Source organism: Trachemys scripta, chromosome 4 (assembly GCF_013100865.1).
Source record: "Trachemys scripta elegans isolate TJP31775 chromosome 4, CAS_Tse_1.0, whole genome shotgun sequence".
Classification (NCBI taxonomy): domain Eukaryota; kingdom Metazoa; phylum Chordata; order Testudines; family Emydidae; genus Trachemys; species Trachemys scripta.
In genome coordinates this window covers 104,357,478-104,381,545 of record NC_048301.1, presented here as the reverse complement: position 1 = coordinate 104,381,545, position 24,068 = coordinate 104,357,478, and the positions used below count along the sequence as shown (strand labels likewise).

The window sequence follows — 24,068 nt, the reverse complement described above, 5'->3', positions numbered from 1 at the left end:
AATGGTAATTTTCTGGTCTGGGAAGTAAGTCCCTTCTTGTAGCTACTCGAACAGCCCGGAGTTCCTAAAGATGTAAGCGTCATGCACCTTTCCCAGCCATCCCCCGCTGAAGTCTGTGAAATGTTCCTTCTGATCCACCAGTGCTTGCAGCACCATTGAAAAGTATCCCTTGTGGTTTATGTACTGGTTGGCAAGGTGGTCCAGTGCCAAGATAGGGATATGTGTTCCATCTATCGCCCCACCACAGTTAGGGAATCCCATTGCAGCAAAGCCATCCACTATGACCTGCACATTTCCCAGAGTCACTACCTTTGCTAGCAGAAGGTCAGCGATTGCCTTGGCTACTTGGATCACAGCAGCCCCCACAGTAGATTTGTCCACTCCAAATTGATTCCTGACTGACCGGTAGCAGTCAGGCATTGCAAGCTTCCACAGAGCTATTGCCACTTGCTTCTCAACTGTCAGGGCAGCTCTCATCTTGGTATTCCTGTGCTTTAGGGCAGGGGAAAGCAACTCACAAAGTTCCAGGAAAGTGGCCTTACACATGTGAAAGTTTCTCAGCCACTGGGAATCATCCCATACCTATGCGGTCTCACCAGTCTGTGCTTGTTTGCCGGGCCCAGAATTGACTGTATAAAATCACTTTCTAAAGATTAACTTCTATAAGATTGACCTAATTTCATAGTGTAGACATACCCTAAGTGTAAGCTCTTTAGGGCAGGGACTGTCTCTTACTATGTGTTTGTACAGTACCTAGCACAATGACTCCTCTAAGTGCTATTACCATTAAAGATAGCTCTATACTGCATTCAGAGGGTGTGGCTGCAGCTCGAGTAGACATGCCTGCACTAGCTTTAATCTAGCAAGCTTGGAGACCACAGCAGTGAAGTCACGGCAGCTTGCACCTTCAGCCTGGGCTAGCCCTGAGCACGCAAAACCAGCCAAACTAACTAGTAAATAGCTCCATATAGTTTAAGAAAACAATTAAAACCTCTCTAGAGGGTTATGCAAATTTTACTCAAAAATAAAATTGAGCTAGGTGGATATTACATATAAAAATGTAACATCTATTTTCTAAAATTGCTTCTTTATTGTTCTTTAGATACTGAAGCATGAACAAACACGTCATCTTTTTTGACGCATCAATTGCATTCAAGAGTGGGTAGCATATTGATAAGGACTAGAAATACATTCAGGGTGGCTTTTTCAAACAAGGGCACCTAATTCATAGGTTCCAAGGCCTGAAGGGACCATTGTGATCATCTCAGAATGACTCATAGAACTCCCCCCAGCTAATTCCTAAACAAAGTTTTTAGAAAACATCCAAGATTGATTTAAAAATCGTCATGGATAGAGAATCCACCATAACCTTTGGTATATGGTTCCAATGGTTAACTACCCTCACTGTTAAAAATTTACACCTCATTTCCAGTCTGAAATAAGCTTCATTCTCAGCTTCCAGTCTAGCTTCAGCTTCCAGTCATTGGATCATTTTACACCTTTCTCTTTGTTCCCCATGTTGATATTCTAGACGGCAATCAAGTCACCCCTTAACCTGCTCTTTATTAGGCTAAACAGATTGAGCTCTTTGAATCTAGGACTATAAAGGCATGTTTTCTAATCCTTTAATCATTCTCATGACTCTTCTCTGAAACCTCTCCAATTTATCACCATCCTTCCTGAATTGTAGACACCAGAACGGGACATGGTATTCCTGCAGTGGTCACACTAGTGCCAAATACAGAGGTAAAATAGCCTCTGCTCCTGCTTGAGATTCCCATTTGTGCATCCCAGGATTGCATTGGCTCTTTTTTGCCACAGCATTACATTCGGAGTTCAAGTTCAGCCAATTAACCTCTATGACCATGACCACAAAGCTTTTTCAGAGTCAATTCCATACCTAGGAATTTAACTGGCGCTGTGGGTGCTCAGAAACTAAGACATTTATTTCAGATGCTTAAATATTGATTTAGGTTGTCTAATTTTAGGCATCTAAGTTTGAAAATTTTGGCCCAAGTTATTATGTACCATATCTCTGTTCCTGGCTTTTGCTCTGCAGGAACTTTCACAATGGTGAGCAAGAGAATTTCTGTTTCTAGGTCAGCATTTGAATGATTTTATCTGGAGTCGGAGGTTTGCCAAACTACTGGAAGCTGTAAAGAACATTCTATATGTTACTGTGCTTTGGACTCTCATATCTTGGAAGTAATGCCGCATTTGACAGCCTGCAATCATACCACCCTTAGGCAGTTTTCCTGTTAAATCTGTGATGCTACGTGGGATTAACACCATATGCCACTTCAAAAACCTCTAGAATTCAGCAAGACACGACTTTGGAATAACTGCGGGGGAAATAGAGTGTCAAACATTGGCATCCCTGTGATGGCTTTTCGATTATGGAGTAAAAGCGAACCTACAATTTCTTAGCGAGTGTAGCAAGTTACAAGTCATCTGAATATTGAGCTTTAATTCTACAGATGAAAGCGCAGGTTCGGTTCACACCCAACGCCTTCAAAAACCGAGGAAGTTGAGATCTGGATTCCAACTTTGAGCCTGGCTTGTACTGCATCTACACAATGGCCTTGACTGAAATGGTGGAGCTAAACAGCCCATCAAACTTTGTGGCTCAGGCCCATCTCTTTATTTACAGGTACAACCATACCAGAAGGATATTGACAAATTGGAGGGAGCTCAGAGAAAAGCAACAAAAGTGATGGGAAGCTGGAGAACTGAAATGCATACACTTGTAAATGGCTTGGCTAAAACTTGGATTAAGTAAATCACTTAAGCACATTCTTACTTGTAAGCACACGCTTAAATCCCATTGAAGTCAACGAGTCAAATAAGTGCTTATATGCTTTGTTGAATCAACCACTTTGGGCTGGAGAGGAGGCATAACCATCTTTATGAATTTGAAGGGTTAAACCCCTGAAAAGAGGGTAGTTATTTAGGGTATGGCATAAAGGGAGGTTACTAGAAGTAATGGGCTAAAATTACAGGAAGAAGAAGAATGTTGGTAGAGTAACAGGAAAAATATCCTGAAAGATCTATTTCTGGAAAGAATAATGGTATGGTATCATATGCCATCTGGAGGCTAAAACAGAGTTTAGCAGGTTATTTTTCCTCCAGGAGAGAAAGTAAATATTCTCCAGGTGCGCATAGGTCTTCAGTGCTGCTCATTTTAGACCCACCTTTACCATTGTGTGTGTAATGCAAACCTCTGTTTTCACTGTGCACTTCTGACCCTGGAAATTTCAAGCCATAGACCTGCTGTAACATGATAAAATGATTCCAAAATGAATCACAGGTAGTTTAAAGCTTCATTTACATTCCATAGATGCACAATGCTGTAAAGGTCGGACTCACCCCTGTGGCGCCTCCTGCTGGTCGGCCAGGGAATTAGCTCACCAGCCTCTAGAGCGCCCTCTGCAGGCCAGTGATCCACCTTGTTGTCTGCACTGGCCCCCGTGTCCCTCCGAGGACCCTGGTGCCCCTTGCTCTGGGTGCTGCCCCCTGGCAATACCCACACACGCTGGGTCTCCCCTCCCAGGGGAACCCCCACCCACTAACCTCACCTCGCTTCAGAATAAGGCTACTGCCAGTCACCATCTAGCCCCACTCCCTGGGGCAGACTGCAGTATCAGCCACTCATCACAGGCAAGGTTGGGTTTGGACCTGCTGCCTTAGCCTACACCTGGGTTGCCCTCTGCCCTCAGCCTAATACTAGGCCGCAGCCTGGGGCTTTCCAGGCTGCAGCTCACCAGCTCCTCAGCCTTTCTCCAGCCCTGCTCCACCCAGCTACTCTGTCTTAGCTCCCTGCACCCAGGCCCTTCTCCCTCTCTAAGGGAGGGGGGGGGAGGGAGAGGGAGAGAGAGAGAGACTCTGTCTGAGCTCCTGGCTCCCCAGCCTTTATAGGGCCAGCTGGGGCCTGATTGGGCGTGGCCCAGCTGCGGCTGTTTCCCCAATCAGCCCAGTAGCTGCTTCTCCCTGGAACAGTCTTCTCCCAGGGCTGTTCCAAACCCCTCAGGGCAGGAGCGGGTAACCACCCCACTACAAATGCACATGTATTTCATGAGTAAAGTATTTATTGAGAACACAAGCCATTACCATTATGCTGGGAATATAAACAAGGGGACAAGATCTGTGAAACTTTGGAACTACCAAGTCAGGGATGCCTTTGAGCAGAGAGGCATTTCATCTATGACCACTTGGAGACTTAGAGGTGAAATGAGAACAAGAAGCAAAAGTGTTCTTGCTTTAAGTAAAAGCAGGGGTGTTTTTTTCCCAATTAGCGGAACTAACATTTCTACTTTACTGTCAGTGATTAAGAGATGGATGTCCGTTAAATGGAAACTAAACAAAACTAAGGATCAGTAACTGTGCTCTAAAATCCAATTACATGCTACATGTAAGATTGGCAATGCTAAAAACTAAAGCTGGTCAGTTTTCTGATTAAAAAATATTGCCGTGACGCCTCATAGAAGTTGTAATTCAGTTTCCTTATGTCCCCTTTCTCCTCTATGGGTTGGGCTCCCCAGTTGGGCCACATCTCCTATGATACAATTGCCTCCATCCATCTTTTGGTGAGAGTGAAACCATGGTACATCATGGGAGATGTCTGAGCAGGGAGACAGGACTACACAGGAGGCTGAGAGTGTGCGGTATCTGAACTACAACTCCCATGAGGCACTATGACAGCATTTCCAAATTGAAATATTTTGGGGTTTGATTTTTTGCTGAAGAGTTAACCTTTTCTGGGGTGTGGGGGAGAAAACTCTACTAAAAACTTGTTTTAGAGAGAGCCTGCATCTGTCTCCGAATGACTCAATCTTAGCAGATCTAAAAGTTAACAGTGCCTAGATCTGAACAGCTGTGAGGAAGTGACCAAGCATAATTGGCAGATGACCTTCAACTTCAGAATTGCATAACCTGTTGGGTCCAAGAGAATCAGAGGCCACTGAACTCTAGAGTACAGGTTAAGGCCCCTCTCCTAAGAGTTAGTTTGAAAGTTAGGGGAGATTTCTCGGTTTCAGAGAATGTTTTTTTCTTTAAAAAGAAGTTACGTACAATTTTACTGAATTCTGCACATTCTCTGAGCCACATAACACAATGAATAGAATAATATTAAAATGAAGGTAAATTGTATAGACCTAAGAAAGGTAAATTTGGCATCTCTATGAAGATATTTTTAATAATGAAGCCAACGCTAGAGAACAGTTGTCAGCAACAGAACGATTGTGTATATTGGCTAGTCTCCTGGAACTGTACATTATACCTGCCCTGTTAATATTCCTGTTCCGTTGTGCCAACGTAGCCTGGCATAACATTATTGCTGTGAACAGGAATAACCTCAGGGAGCAGAAAGACAGGCAGATTATTAAAAATGAAAACAAAACAACAACACAAAGACAACCCAGCCACATAGTCTATGAAATAATTGGCCCATTAAGTTACTTAGCATATTGGTCAAAGCCAATTCAGAACCTTTGCACCTCTGCCAGCAATACGATAGTGCTGGTTTAGCTTCAAGTGCACAGTTTAGTAACTTTAGCCCAATCACACACCCCGCCTCAACCCACAGGATCTATGCCTCCCACTAATGCAGATGGAAGAAAATGCTACTTTCTCGCGCAGATGAATAGAGCTCAGCTAAGTAAAAGGGCCAGGGAGGGGTAGGTTCTGCTCTCAGCACCCTGATGTGCTGTTGAAGAAAGGAGGCAGATGGGACACCCCAGTTTCTTCTCCTTTCAGTGAGGTGTTGGGATTGCTTCTACTCCTTGCAGGAAAGGCCTAGAGCCACAGAAACTCCCTAGTCAGGTACCAGCTGCTCCTATTGCTTCAACATCGGATTCGTCAGCCTGGATTTGGTCTCACCTTGCTTAACAGTGAAGAGCCAGAGGGAGGTGAGCTTCCCCAAGCCCAGGAGAAGGAGAGGGCTGGAAACTCTCCCTTTGCCTTTAGCCTTACTTTTACCCATGAGCTCCAAATATTAGCCTCAACAACACACACAAGCAGAATGCCAGCAGAAGTCAAGACTGGGGGAGTGGTCTTAGATTTATCTGCTGCCTAGGACATTGTATGGGGGAACGGCCTTCCTGATACCACATTCAGATTCATTTTCACATAGGGCCTATTTTGTGAAGAGGTACAATCTGCTTCCATTATGTTTCTAGAGGAAATAACAAAAGATTGATTAGAAACATCTCTGACTAAGTTGCAGATTGACTTTAGCCTTTCTTGTCACCTACCACAATTTGGAAACAGACCGTGGCTAAAAATGGCTAAAAGAGATGTTATTTTTGCAGCTATGGGCAATGCGTGACTCCTGGTTGGCTTTGTAAATTCTCCAAGCTCTCTGAAGACATCTAGAACAGTTTGATTTATCAGTTATATATTTTTAAAACAACATACATTTGTGATTTAAGAAAAAACAAACCTTTCTTAAAAGTTTCTCAGTAGCTCATTGCCTCCTGCAATCCCAATCACACGCTGTGCATTGTACAATGGAGGACTTGTTGTCACTGTTTCTTCTCTGATATTATTCTCATACACAGTGATTGTGCAATTACCACAAGAGCTCATATGAAACTTACTGTGTGTGATCTCACATCATACATCCTGTCACACCATCTGTCACTTTCATGGGGTTATTATAGGCCATCACAAGATTTTGTGCTGATAAGTCTCATGATGAACGTTGCACTTACTGAGTGCCAATGTCACACCAGTGTGCGGGTATGTGGCCCTGCTTGTTCATGGTTAACATAACCGAAGGAGAAGAAAACTGGGAATTTCAGAAGAAACGGATCAGGTATTGGTATTTTATCTACCGGTATCATTATTTAACTCCAGAATCAATCACCCCCAACAATCCAGGCCGGAGGAATCACTTTATACAGTTATTTCTATAGCCCTTCTCAGGCATTTCTGTTGAAAGCAGAATACTCATTTCAGTGGATGAGGAGGACTATCCCCACCCTATCCCCTTCGATTATTATAGGAGTAGGTGTTTGAATCCCACAAATACTTAGACCCTGAACCAAAGCCCATTCATTTCAATGGGAATTTTTCCATTCACTCCATACTCCTTTAACTAGCACCTAGGGCCTGATTTAGAGAACACAGTAGCTGCCCTTGAGGTGTTAGCATTAAGCCCTGGTCCTGCAAAGTAATGAACAGACCCCTATCCCTTCACAGAGAATCTGCATCACAGTGCAGGATTGAGGCTTAAGTTAGTTTATTGACTTTAAGTTTGTCCAGAACCAGATTGGAGACATGGAAATTCATTTTAAGTTAAAAAGGGAGGAAAAAAGAAACAAAATGGAAAGAACCACTCTAAGTTAATGCTTTTTAATTATCTTTATCTTTAAAACAAACTATTAAAAAGTTAAGACAATGTGCTACAAGTTTCTGTACAGCTGTATGAAAAACACTGAAATTTGTACATCAAAATATTCAACTAAAAGCAACCCTTATTTGACACACGTGAACATTTCCCTTTTTAAAAGGGTCCCAAATTGAAGGAAAAAAAACAACCACTCCAGTCAGAAAACCCAGTGTTGTAACACAGGAGAGTTTTGAGGCTGGGAAAGCAGATTACTTTAGACAAGCACCACCAACAATAAGCACTGAATGAACAGAATAAAGAGCAACAAGACAGTATAAATAGCAACCTTTAGTCCTGAATCAAAAGAAACTAAAGACATAGAAAATCAGTTTGTAGATGAGAAACATATGCTAGAATCCTATTCAAGTCATCTTGGTTAGAGGGAATCTCTCTAAGATAAAAAATTACCTGTAAGACCCATTCCTTCCAGTGGGAGTTCCTATGTGGCCTGTCCTAGTTAGTCACAGTGGAACAACACCCAACTTCATGGATACATCACTTTAAGCATTAATCAACTTTTTCTGTCCACTAAAAACTATATGGCCTGAGCCTGCATGCCTTGCTCATAGAATCATAGAATATCAGGGTTGGAAGGGACCTCAGGAGGTCATCTAGTCCAACCCCCTGCTCAAAGCAGGACCAATCCCCAGATGGATTTTTGCCCCAGTTCCCTAAATAGCCCCCTCAAGGATTGAACTCATAACTCTAGGTTTAGCAGGCCAATGTTCAAACCACTGAGCTTGGAAAATTCTTTTTGGCCTCTCTGGGTAATAGACTTGATTGGGAATAGTGACTGTTTTAGTCAGGCAGGATTGGCCCTGTAATCTCATCTATTGTGTTCTTCTCACATTTAAATCATAAGCGGGGAAATCAGACTCTCTCCTGATTTAGCAGATATTTGTCTTGGGAACCTGGAATCCATAAAAGGATTTGATTGGATAGAGTTTTTATTTACTTCTCAGGAATCTCTTGACAAATATTTATTCTATTGTTTTCCTAATGGAAACAAATTGTATCTAGGATCCCACTTTTAATCACCTGCTGCTGCAACAATCTATCATAGGTGTTTAGACCGAAATAGATAGTCACAGTTATAGCTAGTTTTCTGAGATTCTGCTGCTATATAATGCAGATGCATCCACTATATAAAGCAAGTGCAGAATCCACAGCACAAACACTATGAGAGACAATGCATTCACTGCTCTTCTCTGCTACACAAGATAGTCACTTTTTAAACCAAGTGCAGTATTCTTGGACTAAAGACCTTCTGGGCTGTCCCAGAAATAACGATTTCTGACCAGCCATGCATTTCCATGGTACCTTAAGACTGCACTACCACAGAGAGTAGTAGTATTTAAATGAAAAACAAACACCCCCTCCCCCAACAATGTAGAGGGGCAGGCCCTTCTCTCTAGTGAAGCCTTAGGGATTTTTTTGGTTTGATCTGTGCTGCCAAGCTAAGTGAAGAAGTTGTTGCATTTGCATTTCGTTGAGATCTAATGGCACCTTAGAAAGGATGCAGGGTGAAAAAAATCACGACTGCAATTTCCATTTGAGAAGGAGTCTGGTGGGATGGTTTGATAGATTTTAAATATTTCAGATAAGAAGAAGAAAAAATAAAATAAACACAACAAATGGCTGTTATGAGTCCTGGTCAAACCGTGGTGTGGGTATCCCTCCAGTTTTGCTTAAATGACACACTTCCATTACCGAATAAGAATTACTGTTGCCAGTACTTAAGTTCACAGATGTGGGACTATAGAAGCCAGGATGCCTGGGATTTTTCATTCAACAGTGGATTCTACAGGGCAGCCAGCTACCCATTGTAGTGCCACAATCATTTCCAAAATTTGCAGCAGTTTTTGTCATCTTTGTCATACAAACTGGCTTTCAAATGCTGCAGAATCCCAGGTACGCTGGCTATTAAACCTTCATAAGACTTTAACAGCTATTTTATGGATGTTCCTGAACTTCTTACTTTGCAATGCAACCAGTGCACTGATCCAAAGAAGAAAAAAAAACACCCAGTACCCCTTAAAAATAACAAATAAGTCCTTCATTGGTAATGCCTTCATACGTTTAACATTAATGTACCAGCAAAATAAATCCAAATTAGCCCTTGACATGTAATATTAATATCTAGATTTTTAAAAAAGGATCAGTTAAAATAGCAGCAGCAGCATATTGGAAACAATTATAAAACAGTTAAATTATATTTTTGAGATGCACCAAGATAAAACACATCTCAGTTTTGACAGGCTAAAACAACAGATTCTAGTAATTGATATATACAGTAGATATTTGTGCATTTACTTTTGCTAAATTGAATAAAGCCAGTGAACCTGTTTGGGAGCACTTTGACATGTGAATTCTCAGTCTGAAATTTTCACAGATTTATATATTTAAGAAAAAAAACAATAATTAAAAAAGAGACAACCTGAGTAAAGCTCTCTTTAAGTAGAGCAATCATTATTCAATAAATCACATATTGCACCTTTAAATAAATCCTTATAAACTCTATAAATCAGAAATATCAGCCAGAAATGGGAGGAGTTGCTTCCCCCCTCTCTCTCTCTCTCTCTCTCTCACACACACACACACACACTAAAGCTCAGAATGACACACAACCCTTACCCTCCTTTTCCTCTAGACTGAGGCACTGTAATATAAGGCCTCTGAAGGTTGTGATGGAATACAAAAAGGGGAAGATCACTACCAAAATCTAGGAGCGTCTCGCCAGCAATGTTACTACAGTTAAAATCTATATTCTAATTAGAAGTCTCAATACAAAAATATAGGGCTCTGATTATTTTTGTCTACAGAGTAATAACCAGAAAAGGCACAATTTCCAAATATCAACATCCATTTGTAGGAGGCGTTTGTACTCCTTCTTATAAATCAAACGGAACACTAAGGACAAATCACAATGAAGCATATATCCATCAACTAAGTAACCAGGTACAGTAGATAAAATATGTTCCTGACTTTTATAAAATATATTCCACAGCCCACAAGCCAGGTATCTGTATATGAAATCATACAAAATTGTAATTAAAAAAGAGCCTTTGTAATTTGTTATTTTTAATATTTATCATCTACTTCACCATTTGTACTGCAAATGTTGTTTCGCCTACTAGTATTGTGAAGTTCCCAAGATAAAGCAATTTCCTCTGTTAACTTACAGCTTCTTTTTATACTAACCCACAACTCCAAATGACATTTTTACACGGGCATCTTCAAATTTGATATACAAGACTGAAAAAATAATAAAAGACACTGTACACACACATGTACAATAACAGTGCATTTCGTTTTCCTGTGTGCAGGACAGTAATGGCTTCCTAGTGACATTTCTTCGCTCTCTGGTTATGCATGGTAGCCATTTGCCTTCTCAAAACTTGGTGTTGGTGCAAAATTTTCATAGATTGCCATTGCTGTTGTGTTTTGGTAGATAAGGTCTGATTTTTTGTTTCTTTGGGATTTAATAATGTCCAAAACACACTGGTTTAGGAAGACATACTGGTCCTAATGAAAAAAAGAAAAAATAATGAAGGGCATTATAGATTGTAGCAAATACATTGTTGTGAGGGTAATTATGTTCATGGATATACAATGTGCTTTTCAGACACTGGCCAGATGCACTGCAGCACCGAATATTCCTGCAGATCATGTATAAGTAACAGAAAACAGTTGCCCCAAAAATCCACAGGTCGTTTGTGATGAAGGTAACATTTCTGATATGGCTAGAAGCAGAAGCAGAAATATACTCTGAAAGGATTTTACTTCTCCCAAATGTAAGCCTCAATTCTGCAACTGACTCTATATGGAAGGATCCATGGCATCTGTAGGGAGCCTTAGTGACTTCAACATAGTCCACACATTTGGAATCAGTAGGACCATCAGGGCCTTAATGTATGCCTCACAATCCAGGAAAGAGAGGTTCATATCCTTTGAAGGAGATTAGAACAAAGAACAGCCGATACAGATATGCTTTGCGAAGCAAAGCCGGGAGGCGTTTTTTCCTACATGGATTTTGGCTATGCCAAGGTTCTTATGGCCTCTCACAAAGCCCATGGTGGGGGTTAAACAAACTAAAGCTAATGGCAGAAGCAAATGCATACAGAAAATTATTTCAGAAGTCAGATTTCCATCTGAAAAGGTCATAGGTATTACTTGCAAAAATAGTAGCTAAGAATTACTATGGTTATTTGGTGCATTTGACAATATTTTGTGTGTCATTCAATTAATCATTCTATTGATGATCGATGCCACCGGGGGTGGGGATGGGTTTTTTTTCTGCTTGTTACAGCAGCAGCAAAGCAGAAACTGAACATAAAGAGGCAGGACTGTGCAGAGAAAGAAAGGGAAGAGGACAGGAGTTATAGACCCAGGACCCTTCTATATATCAATCACAGATTAACAACCACCCACCATCCCCTCCATTAAATTGAAGATATACTATATAATTTTAAGTAATCTGACAGAGCACCCTTTAGTCAGTTTAAAAAAAAAATCAAGTTGACAGTGGCCTTTTAACTGTTTGCTCCTTTAAAAAGCGACCCCATTAAGATTAATCTATTCAAAGTAAAAAAAGTTGTTCCTGTCATGATGTGGGTGCAGATGGGAGCAAGGAACTGGGAGAGGCACATGTACCAGCAGATGGAAGTGTTTTATTGGAGGTAACTCAGAGTGACACAGGTAGTCAGCACCATTTCCAGGTGGAGTGAGGCCCTCCAAATTAACTCCTTAAGTGCCTGCCAATACAGTTTCAGGTACCATAGCTGTCCCAGAGTCACCTTGCCAATTTTTGTGGTTTCTTACATTCCTGTTTTCCTGGTTATTTTAAATGTTTTACTCCCCTTTGTTGATATATGAAAGACCTACACAAACCACATGGAATATTCAGCCTGGAGAAGCAGTGAAACTGACTATACAGACAGTGCTGCCAAACCCACAAAATAAACAAACTGATAAATAGATGCTGCCGCACACTTGTAATTCTGAGAGAGGCTCTCTATCCCAAGTGCTGTGGCAGTGACTACATGGCAGCCCAAATACCTCCCCCCTTGCCCAAGGGGCAGAGTCTGTGATTTCACCATCTTTCACTTCAGACCTCTGCAAGAGAAGGCGGAGTGTGTGCTGAGTTCCCTGTCCCCGCAGAGATGGAGCTAGATCTCTCTGGTTGACAGTCAACTGTGGAGAACTTTAAAGGAGTAACACAGGCCCAACAGCAGTGCTCCAAAATGGTGCTGCCAGCTGGAACAATTTACCCCTCAGCCTCTGGCTCCCCCAGCTCACTGTACGGAATCACTTTACTCCCAACTCCCCATCCCCTTTGTGGCAGCTCTAAGGGTTTTACTATGGTCCGTGTCTGTAACTGCTTTCACTGGGAAGAGATAGGGCAGGATGTGTGGAAACCTGATGATCGTAGGGGGCTCTGTACCCCTTTAGGGTTTCCATGGGTCCCTGCTGGGCACTCCTTTGCTGAGCTGACAAAAATAGAATTTTGAAATGTTGGGTAAGAACAGGAGAAAGCCTCTGGAGTGGAACATATTTCTGAGCTGTATATTTACACTGCCTTTCATGAGCTATTATGCAGGTATCTTCAGGCATGTTAAATGGAAGAGATTAGCCTTACCTCTGTTTGCACCATTAAAGGTCGATGCATTCGAAGTTCATATACTACTCCATACACATCACTGATGTTATCCATTTCTATTTGCTGGATCAGGCGGTCAATTGCAATGAAAGTACCTGTCCTGCCAACACCAGCACTGCAGTAAAATGACTATGCGTTAGACGGAAGCATGATGGCCTTTCACCTATTACTTTCTCTTAATTATATACAACCCAGGGCCTGATGGAAAGCCATTGAAGTTATTAGGAAGATTTCCACTGACTTCAGTGGGCATTGGGATCAAGGCTCTTACAGTCTGTAGGAGTTCTTATTACCATTGTCAGTAGGGCTGCATGATTCCTTCTGGGCTCGCAAAACCCATAAAAATTATACATAAAGTGCTTTATAAGGCAATTTTTGGTGATGAATTTTCCAGTCAATGAGAGACCCCCAAAAGGACTACAGCAACAAAACCCCTTAATGAACTGTTTACTGTAGGGTAATGCATTTTGGCATCCACACTGTTTTATTGCATTTCTCATGTGTACAGCAAAGGGCCCTTTCATATAGCTTGGCAGGATGAACAATACACATACATAAATAGTAAAGGTGTTGAGCTTTTTCTACTGCTTGAAATATTTAACTTGCTCTTGAAAGGAAGCCAGTGTGAAATTACTGTACCTGCAGTGCACCAGAGTAGGAGAATCTGGGGGATTTTGTCTAATGTTTTCCTGTACCAGATGTCTAAAGTTAATAAGAAGGTCTGTTGTCTCTGGAACACCATGGTCAGGCCAGGAAGTGAAATGGAACTGGCGTACAGAGTGACTTTCAGTTGCATCCCTCTAAAAGAACATACATTGAAGATGAGAAATTAGGCCTCAAGAGAACATCACAAAACAATTATGGTAGGAAAATATTTCAGATAGTTCAGCATTATTGCAGTTGCCTCCTGTGAACTGTGCACTACTTTATGGATACATTATTCAGTTTTCTCTTTATGGCTGAGGAAACCCTTTGCCCAGATAAAGGTTTGAAATTCTTCTCTTTTGCCTTTGCCTTTATATTGTGGTCTCTTTAGTGTGTGAGTAAGGCCTTCTCATGTCAGCATGGGTTGCAGGATCACAGCATGGGCTCTGCATCACTGCTGCTAGTGTTCCCATAATGTGACTGGATCCTGTAGACAAATTTTCATGCAGAGATCCTTTAATCACAAATGAGGTCCCATACTGACAATTCATTAGTAGGCCCATCAGAGGGTTATATAATAGAGTGCTGAAAGTTCAAATTATGGGTCCAATCAGCAAGTGCACATTCAGTCCCTGACTCCCACATGAGGCCTATTGCTGATACACAGCATGAAACACCTTAATCAGATCTTAAGCAGCAAGGAGACTAGTGCTATCATGTCCCAAATTAAAACAAGCTGTACAATATTTTTCCTTTAGCGAAGTTTTACTTTTGTTGTGACGTCTGCAGGAATGATTGCTTTCCCTATTCTGATTTGACTTGGATGGTGAAGTTTCTCTTCCCAGAGATGCAGTAGATATATTTCTACAAACACATTAGAGTGTTATACACCCAATGAATTACTCACGTCTTCCACTGTGAAGTCTCTTATTGTCCATTCTGGAAGGACATACTCTGAGACCAATGTTACAGTAATGTCATCGTAATAGTTGGATCCTTTGTCTGGCCAATATTCCTCACATTTTGTCTAAAAAGAAAGCGATAATATTAGCTATACTGTACAGCAGTAATACAGGAGCGCAAAGAAAAATCAAGGCGGGGGGAAAGCAGTGCAAGGATAAATTGTGTATTTTCCCCTTTTATCCCTAAATTACAGTCCAGCCTAGACTAGAGGACATTCAATAGATAGTTGTAAACCATAATAATCATGATTAGCTTTTGGGAAATTAATCAGATAACAAGGTAATATAATTTACTCATAAAAGATTCTAGATGACAATAGGCTTAAAGCAATACAAACCACAATTCCGTTCCTGATTTTCATTGCTTACTTATGCTTTAGTGTCCTGAGGTATAAAATTTTTCTGTGGTATGGACAAAATGGGTTACATTGATCATTAATGTAACTTTATTGCCCTGTCCAGACACTCTTCCCTGGGGCTGCCAGCAGCACTAGTTACCTCCCTTGTGATCTTCAATGCCTGCAGCTGAACTATGGCTGCCTCCTGTACAAACACACTGGGAATTAGCAGGGTTGGCGAGAGAGTAAGCTTGCTCCATCTTCCCATCCCAGCACACCCTGTGCCAAAGCAGTTATAATTTGGCCACATGAATGTCATCTGTTAGATATCGATGGCCTGATTCCAAGGGTTCAGAGTAGTAACAGCTCCCACTGAAGTCAACCGGAGTCATGGATGCTCAGTACCTCTGAATATCTAGTCAATAGAGGCCTATTCTGCTTGATGCACCTGTCCTCTTACTATTAGTGGGACTTGTGCATGTAAATCTCCCATCCATTGATGGGAGACTCGGCTTCAAAATATTCTGTCTCTAACATGCAACAAAGATTGTAATATTTCTTGTATTTATACTTGGTCCCCACCTTGCTCCAAAATAACCCAACTCTAGTGACCTCAGCAAGGAGCATGCCAGGTCTCTGGGCACCTGACAAAGTTTCATCACATTTGTTTTGAAAAGTTAAAGCAAAATTCTGTTTTTGTTTGTTTGTTTTCCCCAAAAATAAATTTTCAGAATTCCCATTCTTTGGGAAATTTCATGGTTTCATTTCAATGCAGAATTTTATTTTATTTTTTGAGATTTCAGAATTTCTTGCAGAACAGGAATTCCAGGTTCCAGTCAGCTGAAAATTCCTCACATTGTGAAAATTTCTATCCTCATGATTTGTGTTTTAAAATGAAAATGAAATCAACAATAGCATGAAGCTACCTGGGTTCAAATATACTTTTAAAAACCAACTTAAACAATAAGAGAAAGGGTAGTTAAGCACTGGAACAAATTACCTACGGAGGTCATGGAATCTCCGTCACTGGAGGTTTCTAAGAACAGGTTACACAAACACCTGTCAAGGATGGTCTAGATAATATGTAGTCCTGCCTTTAGTGCAGGGAACTGGACTAGATGACCTACAGAGGTCCCTTTCAGGCCTCCATTCTTATGATTCTATGACCTTCTGTATATATTGCAAAAGATGCCTTTTTGAAAGGGTTTTTGCAGATGTTTGAAGGCAGTTTCGTGGAACGACAATGGGTTGGGAAGGGAGCTTTTTTTGCAGAGTTCTTGTCAGACTGATTGTTTAATGCTGCTGGGATTATGTTGTTAATGCGTGGTAGGGCACTGAAGCCTGTACAGCTATCCTTCATAATCAAAATAAATAAGTACATTATATTCCAATCTCCCTGGTCACTCAATAACAGACGTAAAAGTGGCAATTCTTCAACAACAAAAAACTTCAAAAACAGACTCCAACGAGAAACTGCAGAACTGAAATTAATTTGTGAACTGGATACCATTAAATTAGGCCTGAATAAAGACTGGGAGTGGATTTGTTAGTCTCTAAGGTGCCAAAAGTACTCCTTGTTTTTACAAAAACGAATTTCGCCTTGCTAAATACTCACACCTTCTTGTCAACTGTTTGAGATGGGCCACCTTGTTTACATTGGCCTCATTAACACTACAAAAGTGATTTCCACTCCTTCTGCTTGTCAACTCTTGAGAATAGCCTACTTCAAACTTAATTGAATTGGCTCGTTAGCCCTGACCCCCCACTTGGTAAGGCAACTTCCATCTTTTCATATGCAGTGTATTTATACCTCCCTACTGTATGTTCTACTCCATGCATCTGATGAAGTGGGTTTTAGCCCATGAAAGCTTATGCCCAAATAAATTTGTTAGTCTCTAAAGTGATTCAAAACCAATTCTTTTTTGTTTAGCAGGTGCATCTCATTGCCTTTTTAGCCAGCCTCAGCTGTATGATACTGAGATTAGCTAGGTAGTCAGATGAACTTTTTATCCTTTCATTTTTACAAAAGACTTGGCTCCTGCTCTCATTGCAGTCACTGAGAGTTTTGCCACTGACTTCAGTGGAAGCATATCAGGCCCAAATGGAAAGTTAATACATTTAAACATATACGGTGAAAGAGGGACAAAAAATTGACACAAAAAATACAAATGAAGCAAAGTTAAGGCTGCTTGTGTAGTTCAGCTCTGGCATTTTCTGTCTGAGTGGTTAGCCGAGCAACCAGAACATTCTCAAGAAGGGGATAAAATTGCTTTACACTTTGCTGTCTAAGACACGACTGAACCACAATCCTGTGTTCAGAGCCACATGAGTGAATCCCATTGGAGGATGGGGGGGTGTATTTTCTAGCATTTTTGATGCTTCTGCATTTCTTTTTTTTTTTGCCGTATTGATTGGATTTGTTGGTTCATCTAGTCAAGTATCCTGTTTCCAGTACGGGCCATTACCAGATGCATCAGAGGAAGGCTAAAAAGTCCATAATGTACCTAAACCAATTGTGCAATGCTGAACTCCCCCACCCCCCCAAAAAAAAATTCCTGCTAGACCCCAAACAGTAATGAGAACATGAAAGTGGATGAAATAAACTTCACACACGTTCTCTAATCTTTAAAGACTTTGGAGTCCCAGGATAAACAAGCGCTATATAAATATTATTGTGTTATTTTTTACTACTTAGAATTAGTGGATTGCATCTCAAAGGAAAATGCATTTTTAACAAAAACATACCCTGCCTTGTTCAACACATTTTGTCAACATAACAATAGCATAGATATTTTTTTCCCAAATCATGCGCCAGAAGTCTTGCACAGTGTTGGGTAAGGGGCCTTGTGCAGCAATAAATTCTTTCTTGGAGTTGTATCCCTAAAATAAAAATAAAACCACATAACTATTTTTAATGATCAGATAAGAACAACATTTTTAAAGCTTCACATAACTTAATAAGTCTGTCAAAAAACAGACCCAATTTTTAATGTTAATGATTTTAGTATACTCACGGGCATATAATTTGCATTAATATAATCATCAGTTGGATGGTTTTGGATTGAAAGTTTAACACGGGAAATGTCATCTGCAAACAAAAAAGTGTTTGTTAGCATTTTAAACTTTTTGCAAAATACTACGTATGTTTAAAACAGGAGCCCTGAATAAAGGCTTCAAAATCAATATGCATTTTTAAAATTAGAATATATGTTACTATAGGAATCAGAAATAGGAAGGTTTTATAATCTAGAATAGATTTAGTGAATGATGTCTATAAAAGATAAGTGTTCAGCAAAATAAAATTCATTTTCAGAATATTGATCAAACTGATTATTTTAATATGGACTATACAGTATGTGTACATGTGCAGAAGACAGACAGTTTTCAAATGCCATACAATTTAAAGCACAGATGAATGGGTATATAAGGAGTGATAAAGTATAAGCTATTTCATTAGGAGACAGTAGTATACATATATATCAATTTAGAATAAAATACATGGATCGCATTGTAAGATTTCAAGAAGTGTGAAATAAATAGAATAAATCTAGGGTTTATAGGGCACATTGCTCAAATGACATCAGTAATACAGAACATGAAATTTAGTGTCCTTTAATTTACACCCACAAGTATATAAATGCTTTCTCCCAGGGCCGTCCCAACCAATTATGGTGCCCTATGCAGCCCAAGCATTAGCTCCCTCCACCCCCCGCAGAGGGTCTGGGCTGCGCTCAAGGCCTGTGGGGCTGGGGAGGCAGGAGCTGTGGGGGGCCACTTTGGGGGGCCCCACAGGCCCAGAGTGGCCTGGGGGATTTGCGGGGGGCCTGGCATCAGCAGCAGGAAGCGGAATGACCCGGCCCACTCCCCCAAACCAGCTATGTCACTTGGGTGGGGGGGTTGGGAAAAAGACCGTCCCCTGCACTCACCGGCAGCGGGAAGCGGAGCAACACGGCTGGGAGCTGGCAGAGTGGAGTGGGCTGGAACTGGGTTGCTTTGCTTCCCACTGCTACCAGTGAGTAAGGGGTCGGCCAGACCCCTGCTGCTGGCACAAGCCCCCTGCTAATCCTCCCCAGGGCTGCCGGGGGGGGGCAAGTGGGGCAATTTGCCCCAGGCCCCACAGGGGCCCCCACGAGAATATAGTATTCTATAGTATTACAACATTTTTTTATAGAAGGGGCACCCAAAATTGCTTTGCCCCAGGCCCCCTGAATCCTCTGGGCAGTCCTGATCCTCCCGGCTGCGTCCATCGCTGGGGGAAGAGGTGGAATGGGGGTGGAGCCGTGGGGGACGACTAAGAGGCAGGGCGGAGTGAGTTGTCCCGGGCCCCACACCACCCTAGGGATGGCCCTGCCTCTTGCAGTGGGTGCAGTCCGCGGGGGAGGCGGCTGGGGGATAGGGCTGGCTACCATAGCTGGTGCTGCCCCAAATTTCATGGTGCCCTACGGAGCTGGGTATTCTGTGTATGCGAGATGGCCCTGTTTTCTCCCATGCTGCCCCTCATTCTTGGGAGGAGCTCCCCATAAATATCTGCAAAGCAACCTCATTATCTTCCTTCAACGCTCCCTTTTCTGTGATGCCAACAACCAACTTGACAGCAGTTAGGCTGTTGATGTGCAGAGACCACTGCCTGTCATGCTGACCACCATTGTCTCATTGTTTCCTTATGCTCCCCTGCCTGTCTATAATCATCTGTTGTCTCCAGTCTTACATTTAGCGTTGTAAGCTTGTTGGGTAGAGCTTCATCATGGATGAACCACCAAAATGGACACACGAGATGTGTGTTGGTGGAAAGCTGTTTATGTTTTGTTAGTATTGTGGCTTATGGAAAACTGAACAATGTTTATCACAGGTTTATTTATTTTGAAACTCACATTAGTATCCATACTGGAAGCACATGAGCACCTTCTATCATTGAAAACCTTCAGTTACAAAACTAATCCAATCTGAAGCTTTCAGCCACAAACACAACATGCAAAAACAAAAGAAGTGACTTACATGGCAAGACATTATTGTACCTATTTTTCCCTCTGTTCTCAGTAAGTTCAGCTGCAAATTTAGGCTGATTAATGCCCACCAACTTGAGTTCCTATAGCAAAATAAAGAATTTTTTTTAGTGATGACACTGGTTTAAAGACAGGGCAGAGCCAGTCACTGGGATATACCAGCAGTGCTAACATACATGGAGTCCCTAGAGTAGTGGAAGAATTAGGCCTTGGAGAAGTGGTAATAAAATGAAATCTTCTTTTTTAAAACAGAGTGCAAAAGAGAGAGCAGCAAACCTCACAGGGAGGAGAGGATGATTAATAAACATGTGCGTCCCACAAATTGATTTTTGCACTTGCTCTAAAATATGGATGACTAACAGTGACTGCATCTTCACTCAGGCCCTGAGTCAGTAGAGCTCTTAAGTATATGCTTACCATTCAGCAGGTATTTAAAGTCCCACTGGCTTTCTTACATTTCTTTGCTGAAATTGGGGTCATGAATATGAACTATGGCTGTCAGACCATATGCTAATTGTGCAGGGTGAGGACCTGTGCACAGGAAGAGGACCTGATTTAGGAACAGGAAGTGGTGTGGAGCTGGTTTGGAGTCAAGACAAGGAGGAGGAAAGAGGGATGATAATGAAGAGGGCATTGAGGAAAGAGGGGTAGGGTGGAGTATACGGCACTAGAGGAGTTGGAGGAGGATACATAACCTGAAAGGAAGGCACAGCAGAGCTATGTAGTGCCCTATACATTAAAATAAGGAGTTTGAACTTGATATGGAAAGAGACAGGAAGCCAGTGAATGGCTTCAGGGAGGAGGGAAAAATATTCTATATAATAGCGGACAATCGAGCTATTCAATACCTTTCTATAACTGACTGGACAAATGGCTTGTTTCCTGGTTTGGGATTCTCTCTAGTTACCTTCAAGTTTACATATACTTTATAGAAAAATATTTATTGATGTGAGGGAAACAATATTTAGCATCTGTACAGCAACTTACAGCTCTAAAGCAATTTAAGGTATCATAAACCCCAGTAAGGAAGGTAGCAATGTTAGTATTATGCCCACCCACCCTTTTTGCAAATGGGAAGACAGAGGCACAGGAGTCGGTAAGTGGCTTTCCCCAGGCTACGTGCTAACTTAAGTATTGCTACATACATACCCCCAGACAGGTTTAGTGCCACAGAATCTGAAATGTCTCTCTTGCATTTCAAATAGAAGGCAGATGGGAATTCGTTGTCAGTGCTACGATTCTGTCACAGTGGTCACCACCGTCACAAAACTGTGAATTTTGCCATTTATATGGACCTTGCAGCTGTGCATTAACAGTTTGTTACTTCACTTTGATCAGTTGGCAAGCAGGTGCTTGGGGTGGTTGCTCCGGAGAGGGGCGGCACGTCCAGCTATTTGGCGGCAATTCGGCGGACGGTCCCTCACTCCCGCTCGGAGCGAAAGACCTCCCACTGAATTGCCACCGCAGATCGCGATTGGGGCTTTTTTTTTTGGCTGCTTGGGACGGCCAAAACTCTGGAGCCGGCGCTGCCCTTACAACCTGCCTTTTGACCCTGCCCCTCCCCCTACTTCCCCCCAGCCTTCTGCACTTACCCAAACACCTCCACTCCTGCCTCTCCTTGTGTCTAACACCCCCTCTGCCTTCTCTAGCCCTGCCCTTACCCCTGTCTGTCCCCAACTTCCACTCTGGATTCCCCCCGCCCTCGCAAACCCTCTCTTCAGTGCAGCACACCCAGAAAGCCTGGGTCTTTGCCACCCTCACATCCCCTGTGGCGATAGCTCCTGTTCTCTGCCATCTTTCCCCCTTGCAGGTACCCCAGTCCTCAACCCCCCGATCCTCTCTGCCCCCAGCTTGCCCGATCCCCAGTCCCATCTCTATCCCGTACTGCTTCAATCCCTGACCCCCTTTCTTGTCTCGCTCCCTAGTCTGTAGCTGGGACCTGATGCCCAACCTTGACACTTCACTGGCAGATCCCATGCTCCAATGCCTCGCTCTGGACAAGCCCCTTCATCTCAGCAGGAAGAATGGCAGTGCCTGGTGCCCTGGCCAGCTGCTTGGCAGCAATCAGCGCAAGCCTTCTGCATTCCGTCCTGCCCACTCCTCCTCCAGCAATGGGCTGAGGAGAGAGACAGGAAAGGGAGTTGGGGAGTGGGTGAGCCAGGGAGAAAGGGGACAGGGGGGATTGAGGACTGGGGAACCTACAAGGGGTAAAGAGGGCAGAGAACAGGAGAACAGGGGACCCGGGGGATGAGAGGGGCAAAGACCCAGCTGTGCCCCTTCTAGGAGCTCTGCACTGGGGAGAAGAGTCTGCAGGGTTGGGGGAGTCAGAGTAGAAGAGGGGACAGAGAGAGCAGGCAGGGGCAGGGTCCCCCATAATATGAGCACTGATTAACAAAGAGGACTAGATCAAAGCGAACTAAAAATGTGAATGCACAGCAGCAGAGTGCACAAGGATGCAGTGCCCAGAGCATGGAATTATCTATGTTTTACCATGACTGTGCCATGAATTATGAATAATTTTACTGTGACAAAATCATATCTTTTGTATACGCCCAGTCTCTGACACTGGTCACCTCTCTCTCTCTCTCCTCTAAACAATGCCTGGCTTCTTCCCAAAGAGAAGCTATTTTTTCCCCTCTGTAAAAATAAATAACTGAACTCCATAACAACTGGTAATACATACGTCGTACTCTTCAGCAAATCCACAGTTCGAGTCAGCTTGCTGTTTCTTAAAGTAGGACTCAAAGTTTTCAACTTTAATTGACTTGGATCTAAAACGAACAAAGCTACTTATTAGTATTTGCTATTAGCTAAATAAACCGTAAATTCAGTTAATGGCAGTCGTTCATGTTTACAAAATGTAATTTACTTACTTCTTGGGTCTTGAGAAGGAGAAAAAAGAAAAAAAATGATTAGACATAGCGCAGTTATACTTTTACTATATTACAAGCTTTATTATACACATCAAACACTGCAGGACAACTAGACGTATAGCTCCAATGCTCTTCTGTGGCCAAGGAGTTTCAATGCAATTTAGGAAAGAGGATGTAAACAGGTGGCATTAAGTCACCTTTGTGAGTCCCTGATCCTGGGTTGGTCGTGTATTGGGTCAATCTCCTGGTATAACTTAGACTGACTGCCAATGGCCTCAAAGGCTGCAAGGAATCACTGGGGATGCCCTTGGCTTACATGGTGTCCAAGCCATTTTATGCCAGCTTTGCACTACCTGAGGTTCCCCCTGTACTGGGGTGACCCTCTATATCCCCCTGTCCTGGCTTTAAGGCTATTTTGCACTGGTGGCTCAGCACAAAGTAGCCCTATCACAGGGGAGCATTGAGGCTACAGTGGACAATCTTGTTTAGACACAGAGTGCAGACAGATCCTCTACACACTGCACTTTGTAATCTGGATTATATTGTCAATACATAAGAATACAAGGCAAAGCCACCTACGGGACTTGGTCATCTAATTCCCATTAATTTTAACTGGAAGTGGGTGTTCAAATCCATTTGGCAGCATTGAAAGTCTCTACATAATTATTTTTAGACAGCAGTAGGTTATGTTTGGTTCCCTGAATTCCATAAGGAAATAAAGTGTTCAAAGCTCTAATACCAGGAACTCCACTCCAGAAAATTGTATAGTACACCACTATCAGAGTTCAGAACAAGTCTTGCCAATATTTACGTAAATTCAGAAAATAGTGGATGAAAGAATATTTAACTCACCTAATTGGAGAAAAGGGCAGCTCACTATTTTTTCCATCTTTCCTGTTGGGAAGGGGTGGGAAGAGATTAGAAGAATGTATGCAGAACACAAATGAGATTCCTGGCAGAAGCTCTTTCTGTGGCTGGTTCATGATAGTTTTTCATATACCATCTGATCTTGTGCAAGAAACTCTAACTGCGGCTGCCCTTATGCCCTACACTTACAGTGAGCAGTAAAATCATTAATAAGAAATTCATTGATCATGAATGAACAATAGACAAGTGTTAGTCTGTTCTAATAGAGTTGAGAGACAGGGAACAGACCCAAGCTTTGTCTATACGGCAATCTTAGCCACTGGTGTAGCTGTAC

General features: G+C 42.2%; 1 protein-coding gene across 1 annotated transcript in view; it reads right to left on the bottom strand.

Annotated features, from left to right (window-relative positions):
- Positions 1-7,334: 7,334 nt before the first annotated feature.
- Positions 7,335-24,068, bottom strand: part of PTPRJ (protein tyrosine phosphatase receptor type J) — a 42,430-nt gene continuing 25,696 nt past the window's right edge. The window contains exons 10-19 of the mRNA XM_034768768.1: positions 23,720-23,761; positions 22,868-22,876; positions 22,678-22,765; positions 19,987-20,077; positions 18,006-18,079; positions 17,737-17,871; positions 14,599-14,718; positions 13,686-13,846; positions 13,026-13,161; positions 7,335-10,912 (exon numbers count right to left, since the gene is read on the bottom strand). Of these exons, the coding sequence (XP_034624659.1) occupies positions 10,754-10,912; positions 13,026-13,161; positions 13,686-13,846; positions 14,599-14,718; positions 17,737-17,871; positions 18,006-18,079; positions 19,987-20,077; positions 22,678-22,765; positions 22,868-22,876; positions 23,720-23,761 (1,015 nt within the window). The 3' untranslated portion in view covers positions 7,335-10,753. The remainder of the gene's footprint in view (positions 10,913-13,025; positions 13,162-13,685; positions 13,847-14,598; positions 14,719-17,736; positions 17,872-18,005; positions 18,080-19,986; positions 20,078-22,677; positions 22,766-22,867; positions 22,877-23,719; positions 23,762-24,068) is intronic.